This window comes from Priapulus caudatus, unplaced genomic scaffold (genome assembly GCF_000485595.1).
Source record: "Priapulus caudatus unplaced genomic scaffold, Priapulus_caudatus-5.0.1 Scaffold279, whole genome shotgun sequence".
Lineage (NCBI taxonomy): Eukaryota > Metazoa > Priapulida > Priapulimorpha > Priapulimorphida > Priapulidae > Priapulus > Priapulus caudatus.
In genome coordinates this window covers 131,159-140,354 of record NW_014577340.1, presented here as the reverse complement: position 1 = coordinate 140,354, position 9,196 = coordinate 131,159, and the positions used below count along the sequence as shown (strand labels likewise).

The following is a 9,196-nucleotide window of genomic DNA, read 5'->3' as shown; positions in this document are numbered from 1 at the left end:
AATGCTAAGCAACTACGGTTAGTCTACGTCTACTCGTGTACTAGTACTCTCTCCGCTCCGTCTCTCGCGTTCTCCTCTCTCTCCTACTCTCTTCGTCCTCGTCCCCTCCTCTTCTCTTCTCTCTCTCTCTCTTTCTCTCTTTCTCTCTCTCTATCTATCTATCTATCTGTCTATCTATCTATCTATCTATCTATCTATCTATCTATCTATCTATCTATCTATCTATCTATCTATCTATCTATCTATCTATCTATCTATCTGTCTGTCTGACTGACTAGATCTATCTGTGCGCGTGTCTCGCACGCGCATGCGCGTGCGCGCTCTCTTCTCCTCCCATATTCTTACAATCCCCCAGTTTTGTTGTTGGCATTCATGTGTAGGGGTGTGTATGCACGGGCTGTTTATTATTATGGATGATGTCATAGTTAATTTATGCAAATATCTTTGTGTTTATGCTGTTGGCAGTACAAAAGCCCTTTTAGACTTTCCACTGCGAGTTTTTCCACGACATTGATTATTATACATGTTGTAGGCATGGCAGAAATATCAGTGCATATCAGCCTTTCTGTCTACTACGTGGCCAGCTTAATTAGTGTTTCCTTGAGCAGGACTGGGCTAATTAAGGCAAATCATTTTTAGTTTTTTAAACTTGCGCGTGTAGATGTTGAATCCATCCTAATTAATGTGCTGAAACGTGGGGGGAAGAATGCAGCGAAACGTTACTGTTCACGTTCGAGAGATGTAGATATTATGTTTGTAGTTCAGCCGTTGAATTACGCTTTTGTCGTACGACGTTGTTATGGTGTAGAACGCGGTTAGCGGGTCTTGCGGGGGTGCAGGCTCGGGGTGAGAAGAAAATGCCGTACGCCGCAGTGGCGGTGGCAGCAGATTTGCGCGTTTCCTTGATTTACACGTGAATATTTCATGCGTTCACAATCCCCTGCAGATCAGTAAATTGGGATTTTCGTGATGTGGGTCGATTCCATGGTTTCTCTGGGTTTTTTTCATTCGATTTCAATTCCGTTAAGTTGTACTTATTGGCTGGCATAAATGGCAAAAAAAGACTGCTAGAAAGGATGGCGAAGTATCTGGAGTCATAGCGTGGTTGGCAACCTGTAATTTTCACAGACGTTAGGAACGAGCTGCGGAGGGAGAGACACATAGCAGTCTAGCAGAAATTAATTAATTACTCGTCATTGGCCGAGCTGCTGTCTGCAGTAAAATATGTGATGCGCTATAATAACTTATGCTCCGAGATGAACAGTCTGATGCTCCGAATGATTGGATGTTTTACGGCAATATCCTCCAAAAAAAATCGGACGTTAAATTTCTGCAGTCTTGTTCGCCATTCGCTGTGGGTAATTGTCTCATTTTATGTTAAATTTGGCCAAGCCCGTTCATCCACTTATTCTGCGCTTGTTCTGAGAATAATTGTTGTTACCGACAAAATTTGTTGATGAAATTGATCCTAATAATTATTAAATTATTCCTAATTTTTTCGTTATAATTAATGTTAGGAAAAAACGTGACACTCTAAACTTGACTTAGTGCAATAGGAAATATAGAAAAAATAAATAACTAGCTTTACACAATCTACATTTCTTAACACAGGCCCTATAATATAAATTGGAAGTGTATATAACTCTCTTTTATTACTATATGATCCCGATCAATTTCCCCAATCTGAAATGAAAATATTTAAATTGAAACTTGGAAACCTCGAGATGAGCAGAAATGTCAGCAGCACACGCTGTGTAAATGTTGCTGTTTGAGTGGTATGGCCTATGGCCTGTGGTGGATTGCTAACAGTACGTAAACCGTGGCGCGCAGGTTAGACTAGCTCCTAATGGTACTCAGCACTCGTTACAAGAAACTCTCCCAACAAAGACCGTGTGTTACGTGGCTTATCTGGTATTGACTTTCTCAACTATTATGGATAGCGCGCGCTCGTGTGTGTGTGTGTGTACGTGGGCGTGAGTGTGTGCGTGCGTGCGTGCGTGCGTGCGTGCGTGCGTGCGTGCGTGCGTGCGTGCGTGTGTGTGTGTGCGTGTATTTGTGCGTGCATTTGTGTGCGTGTGCATGTGCGTGCATGCGTGCGTGCGTGCGATTGTACCTATACGTGCAGCAAACCCCATTCCTGCATTCCATTCACAAAGAGCTGCTTGGAGCTAGCTGCAGGCAGTGGACTCTATAATGTGTGTTTTAAGGAGTAGCATGACAGGTTGTAGTTACTGGTCGGTAGCCTGCGAGGCAACACTTACCACCAACAAGTCACTTAATTTGTGCTGTCAATTAATGCAAATAATATATGTGCATCTAATTTGCTTGTATTTAAGCAAGAGGGAGAGCTAGCAAAATGAAAACAAAATTATGTTGGGAATGTAAGAATAATGTAAGAAGTTAGAGATTGACTTGTTTCCTTTGATTCGTCTCGATGGCGCACCTCTCCATGCACCGACTTGTGAAATTCACGAAATTGATGTTTTTTTTTGGCTTTTTTATTACCTATTTAAATCATTGCTCACATTCAACTATTATAGCTGCATGCAATGTGTGCAATGCAGCAAAACGTGTATTTCTTGCCAGCCTACCTTGTTTGCCCCCTTAAAATGATGAGTCGGGTACTTACAAACAAGAATTTACTTGGAAGTTGGCAAAGAAGTGGTCGGCGAAAATGATTGTTTATAGGTGTTACCACTTAGTTGCTAGCGTGCCAAAGTTTAAAAGCTTAAAAGTTTAAGCACCGGGTTATTTTCCTGTGTTGTACCGCTGACTCGAGCACTGCTGTAGGTAGCTAGGTTTGGGAGGCACTAAGATTTATGTTTCGGCACGTAACGAGTTAGCACGAGTTTCTACCTCTACGGTTGTGCATGATGTTTAGAGTCCGCCACCTCTTCGCTGCGTGACCACAGGGTGCGTAACTCTCACCACCACCTCTAGCTCTCTCTCTCTGTTGTCCTGCACGACGTAAGCTGACCCTCCCACTCCCCTCTCCGTGTTTTACAACATGTAAACTGAACTTCATCCCTTCCCTATTCAGTGTTTTACGACATGTAAGCTGAACCTCCCGCTGCCTCTCTCCGCGTTTTACGACATGTAAATTGATTCTCTCCCTCTCTCCGTGTTTTACGACATGTAAGTTGAACCTCCCGCTCCCTCTCTCCGTGTTTTACAACATGTAAGTTGAACCTCCCGCTCCCTCTCTTCGTGTTTTACAACATGTAAGTTGATTCTCTCCCTCTCTCCGTGTTTTACGACATGTAAATTGAATCTCACCCCCTCCCTCTCTCCGTGTTTTACGACATGTAAGCTGAACCTCCCGCTCCCTCTCTCCGTGTTTTACGACATGTAAATTGAATCTCACCCCCTCCCTCTCTCCGTGTTTTACGACATGTAAATTGAATCTCCCCCTCCCTTTCTCCGTGTTTTACGACATGTAAATTGAATCTCACCCCGTCCTCGTTCTCCGTGCTTTAAAACGACAATGTAAGCTGAAGCATCCCGGCTCTCCTCTCTCGCGTGTTTTACGACGCATGTAAGGTCTGAACCTCCCGCTGTCCCATCTCTCCGTGTTTTACGACATGTAAATTGAATCTCCACCCTCCCTCTCTCGGTGTTTTACGACATGTAAATTGAACCCCCCTCCCTCTCTCCGGTTTTTATCAACTCGTAGCTGCAACCTCCCGCCCCATCTCTCTTCGGTTTTACGACCATGTTTAATTGAATCTCACACCTCTCTCTCTCATCCGTGTTTTACGAACATGTAAAGCTGAACCTCCCTCTCCTCTCTCCGTGTTTTACGACATGTAAAGTTGAATCTCACCTTTCGCCCATCCCTCTGTCAGCTGCTCAGGACATGTATACTAAACCTCGTCACCCCTCCCCTCTCCCGTGTTTTACGACGTGTAACCTGAATCGCCTCCTTCTCCCTCCCCTGTCCCCCCTTTCGTCTCTCTCTCTTCGTGTTCAACAGCTTGTAACCACATGAACTACGCGTTGTCTTCCCTTCTCTGTGTGTGTGTGTGTGTGTGTGTGGTTGTCGCGCGTGGTGTGTGTGGTGTGCGTGCGTGCGTGCGTGCGTGCGTGCGGCGTGCGTGGCGTGGCGTGCGTGTGTGATGTCACGCTTCCACTGACATGTAAACTGAAATCTCCCCCTTCCCTATCTTCACATTAAGTAAACTGACGCTCACCTTTCCTCATCTCTCTCTCTCTTCTCTGCTCTCTCTCTCTCTCTCTCTCTCTCTCTCCTTTCTCTCTCTCTCTCTCTCTCTCTCTTCTCTCTCTGTCCTCTGTCTCTGTCTCTGTGCTCTGTTCTGTCTCTGTGCTCTGTCTCTGTCTCTAGTATCCTTCTCTGTCTCCTGTCTCTGTCTCTGTCTCTGTCTCTGGTCTTGTCTCTGTCTCCTGTCTCTGTCTCTGTCTCTGCTCGCGTCCTCCTCTCGTCTCGTCTCGTCTCGTCCTCTCTCATCATCGTCTGCTCGTCTCTTTCTGTCTGTCTGTCTGTGTGTGTGTGTGTGTGTGTTTTGTCTGTGTGTGTGTGTGTGTTCATGACATGTAAACTGAATCTCCCCCGTCCCTCTCTCTCCTTGTTCGCACTGTGTAAACTGAAGCTCACCCTCCCCCTCTCTCTCTCTCTCTCGCTGCAGTGCTCAGCATCCGCGGGCAGCAGGAGGAGGAGCCGCCCGACCCGCAGCTGCTGCGTCTCGACAACATGCTGCTGGCAGAGGGCGTCGCCGGACCGGAGAAGGGCGGCGGCTCAGCGGCGGCGGCCAACGCATCGGCGGCCGTGTCCGGCGGGCCGGGGCAGCCGGACAACGCCATCGAGCACTCGGACTACCGCGCGAAGCTCGCGCAGATACGCTCCATCTACCACACCGAGCTGGAGAAGTACGAGCAGGTAAGGTGCTGGCAGGGGCGGCGCGTGCGGGGGCGGAGGCTGGGTTACGGTGAGGTACGGGCGGTGCATGGGGGTAAGGGCGGGGGTGGAGTTACCACGAAGTACGGGTGGTGTACGTAGCGGGTCGGACGCTCGCTTGTCGCATGGGAAAGGGAGCAGTTACCGTAGTGTGTGCATACGTGCGCGCGTGTGTTTTTGTGTGCGGTTGTGCGTGCGTAAGTGTATGTGTTAGTGCACATGCATATATAAGGAGTACGGCAAGGCGAGCGAGCGAGCAAGAGCAAGGAAGACGTGTGCGCAGGTGTGTGAAGGTAACGAGTGAGCGTTTAATCGTGACGGCGGCCCAATGCTGTAAGCGGAATTTCTAGAGAAACTGCTTTGCAATTTCGTTGAGTGCGCGCGTTGATATCTCTCATGCATGTAATTAATTATCGGCTGCTGTTGCTACTGCTGCACCAGAGGGGTTGATGATAAGGAAAACCCAAATATAGGCTCACTAATGACGTGTGTCGGCGCACGAGTCTGCAAGTGTTGGCCAGATGCTTGCTTGAGGAGTGGTTGGAAGCCATAGCGCGAGCGGACCAGCATACGATGCTGGTCTGACACGTCCCAAGTCCGCAATCTGCACCTTTGGCTTTGTGCGGTTGTGTGGTTTGCGAAGAGATGGAGAGGTGAGGGAAGTGAGAGAGATAGGATGCGGGAGAGAGTGAATGAGAAAAAAGAGAGAGAGAAAGAGAGTGTGTGTGTGGGGAGGGGGGGGGAGGTGCATGATTGCATGTGCAAGAGGTTCTGCCAGATTTCTTTAGATTTCATATTTCGTGTCACAGTCACAGATATAAGATGCCCCCTGCTAGACGATGTTCATGCCCAGTGTAGCGGGGGAACGTTTGTCATAGCGGGGTTGTATACCACACTATGCCAGTTCGCTCACGCCGCGGTGATGTCCCGTCTTAATCTCCTGGTGTTATCACCGCAAGTAGCAACAGCTCACATCAGCAGCGTCCATCACAGACCAGATAGAATATCGGAATCTGCATGCAAAAGTTCACTCCCTTACCACTTTTACGGCTTCCTGTGCGTGAGCAGTAAATGTTTTGTAGTGGAGAGTACGTCTCGCGGTGGAATTATTCAGGTAGCGAGGTCTCGGTCTCTTTCGTCGGCAGCAGGTCTCCTCGTGCTGCTGCCGCCCGCCCGCGTCGCAGGATGTTATCTTAGGGAAGTTAGTAAAGGGGGAGCAGCGGTAACTCGTGCGGCGCACAGGCTATTGTAGACGCGTGGCTATTGTTGCGGGGTGGGTCGACAGCCATGTACTGCAGAGTCTGCTGCCTGTGTGGCGCCACCACCGTGGTGTTATGAATGCGCTGCCGGCGGGACGTCCCCCACCACTCGCTCCCTCCCTCGCCGTAATGTATTCTGCGCAATAAAATATTCATCTCTGCGGATAATGCGCACCTTATCTGATTTTCCAGCAAAAGCCGTAATGTTGAGATGTTCGTCTGCGTCGCAGAGTGCGTGAGGGAGGCGACGGGTAATTCGGTACTGCGCAGTTGTTTCTACAGCGCATGCCGTTAAAGTGCCTACTCGCGTAGATTATGTGTGTTGTTTAATTGAGGCTTTATGCTGTACGCACGCACGCACACACACGCGCACGGACACGAGTCTGTGAGAAAACGACTCGCGTGTCACGAGACGATTTAACCGGCTTTAATCGTCGCGCGTTAACGACGACGTCTGCATTTCTCCCGTTTTCATTCTCTCTCTCTCTCTTTCTCTTTCTCTATCCTTCTTTCTCACACTCTCTTGTACTCTCTCGCTGTCTTTCTTTATCTCTTTCTTTCTTTCTCGCTCTCTTTCTCTATCTCTCTTTCTTTCTCTCTCTCTCCCTCTCCCTCCCCCCTCTCTCTTCCTCTCTCTCTTTCTCTCACTCGCTGTCTCTCTCGTCTCATCTCGCATGTCTTTCATCGCCGCGTCCATCATCATCGTGAACATCGTTCACTTGTTCACTCGTTCCCGCCGCGCAGCTTTCGCGAGCGCCGACGTCGGCGGGTCGAGAGTAACGATCTCGGCGATTAACTCCGCCGATCGGTTTCGCGGAGGACGACCGGTGTTCTCCCCCTCCGCCTCCCCCTCCCTCCCTCCTCCCCTGAGGAGACACCGGTGTGCCGAACGTGTTGTGTGTTGATGGATCTAATCCGCTCGCTCGCGCGCGGCCGCGGCATACCTTGCCGCGTCCGCCGCGCGCGCGCACCTCAAATGTTTGTGATTTATGGATGGCTTGTCAGGCGGCGTAATTAATTCGGCCGAGCGACCGCGGATAATTGCCTCGCCGTTTTACTGTCGCGGGTAACGAGAAGGCGACGACGGCGGCGTGACCTTTACGTCAGCCACCGTCGCGGGTTGCCGCTGCTGCCGCCGCCGCGGATGCTGACACGGTCATCACGGAGAGAGAGAGAGAGAGAGAGAGAGAGAGAAGAGAGAGAGAGAAGAGAGAGAGAGAGAGAGAGAGGGGGGGGGGGTGAGGCGCCACCAGAAAAATCGTTCCTCACTGATCCGTAGGTGTACCACTCACCTTGCTATTTAACGAGCCACGCTGGCTTGCTAGTTCACGCTGTTCACGCTGCTGCCGCTTCCCCCTTCCTCCTCCAATGGCTTTGATCCTTGCCATGGTAACAGCGTTCTATTGTCCTGATTCGTAGAGGCAGGAATTCCTCGTGCGTATCATCGCATAATGTGATGACTGACATTCTAATTGCAGTTAATTGCCATGTAGATATAGTGCTAAATGTCGATTATGTTCTTTATTGTGTGGGGAAGACTTGCATCCATAGTCAGCACGCTGCCTTTGAAGGTGCTGTTCTGATCAGAGGATAGCGTGAATTTTATTTTCAGGAATGCTGTAATGATTTCTGATTGGTTGAGAAAGTGCAGAAGATGGAATTTGGGGAGGGGGGCAGTCAAATGAGTCATTTTCAAAGAACCAAAAAGGATTAACATTTCAACTAAACTATTATTTATATATTTCTCATCATAGTTTTCTCAGCAAATATTGAAAATATTCAGACGCTTGTTCGTCTTAAATTTAGAGAAACTGCTAGCATTGTAATAGACAAAAATAAAGCATTCGGAGCAATAATTCGGTACAAGGTTATACGCAGTGACCCATCCGTGTTTGCATTTATGATTAGGTCACTTGCTTGGCCAACTAAGTCTTAGGCCAGAGTGATCCGGACATCTCAGCTCAATGCTACGGATTACTCTGTGGTAACCTGTCATCGTAGCCGAGTCGCTATAATTCTTTTCTCACACTATTTTTCCCCCACAAATAACGTGTGGGGCATTTGACGTGTGTGCATGCCTCGTAGGGTTTATTGTAGCATGCCTTTTCAAAAATCCCGTTTTTAAATCCAGTTGTAGTTCCATCGGGCTCTACTAGTTTTAAATTCGTTCTACGTAAAATGAATCCAGCGACAATAGAGCGTTCAATGGCAGGCACGAATGAATGTCCATGTAGTCGTGAGTAGGTAGTAACAATGAAGGTCGTGACCTCTTGAGCGGTAATGACGTTAAACTACATTTATAAACTCTGAGACGTTTATGGGTGGAGGGTTCTTTCCATGTTTCTCCACAAAGGAGTGGATTGCCTTTTGTAGTACAGGCTTACTCGCTATTCAATGCATGGAATGATTTTCGAACACTTGAACACGAACATGGCTTGATACTTCACGAAAGTAATGTGTGAAATTATTAGTGGGGCATGGTTGCAGCAAATTGTTTTTAAATGTGCACATTGTGCACTTTACGTTACTATTTAGAATATCTTGTGGGATCTGTTTCTAAATTTTATGAAATTTGTTTATATAATGTGTTCATGTATTACTTTCCAGCATATTCAGAAATACTGTAGTTACCCATGGATCTGACTTTCTGTTAATAAATAATAATTTTGATTCAAAATTTGTCATAATTATTTTAACAAGAGTGTAGTTTACCATTGCATAAATGTATTTTCTGTGATTTACAAATCGCACAAATCTAGGAATTTACCAGCAAAAGGCAGCAGTTTCTTTTAAAAGCAATGATACAAATTGCATCACCAAAGGTGTGTCATGAAAGGTGTGTTCTTACATTGCCAATGGTGTATCATGAAACATATCGCATCACCAAAGGTGTGCATCACGCCGCTCCCACTGCCCCCGCGGCCGCGATCGCGATCATCTTCATCATCTTCATCTTCTTCTTCATCTTCTTCATCTTCTTCATCTTCTTCATCATCTTCATCTTCTTCTTCATCTTCTTCATCTT

General features: G+C 47.6%; 1 protein-coding gene across 1 annotated transcript in view; it reads left to right on the top strand.

The window, feature by feature from the left end:
* Nucleotides 1-9,196, top strand: part of LOC106808459 (pre-B-cell leukemia transcription factor 1-like) — a 36,589-nt gene that overhangs the window by 15,590 nt on the left and 11,803 nt on the right. Inside the window, exon 3 of the mRNA XM_014811191.1 lies at nt 4,644-4,894. Coding sequence (XP_014666677.1) covers nt 4,644-4,894 — 251 coding nt within the window. The remainder of the gene's footprint in view (nt 1-4,643; nt 4,895-9,196) is intronic.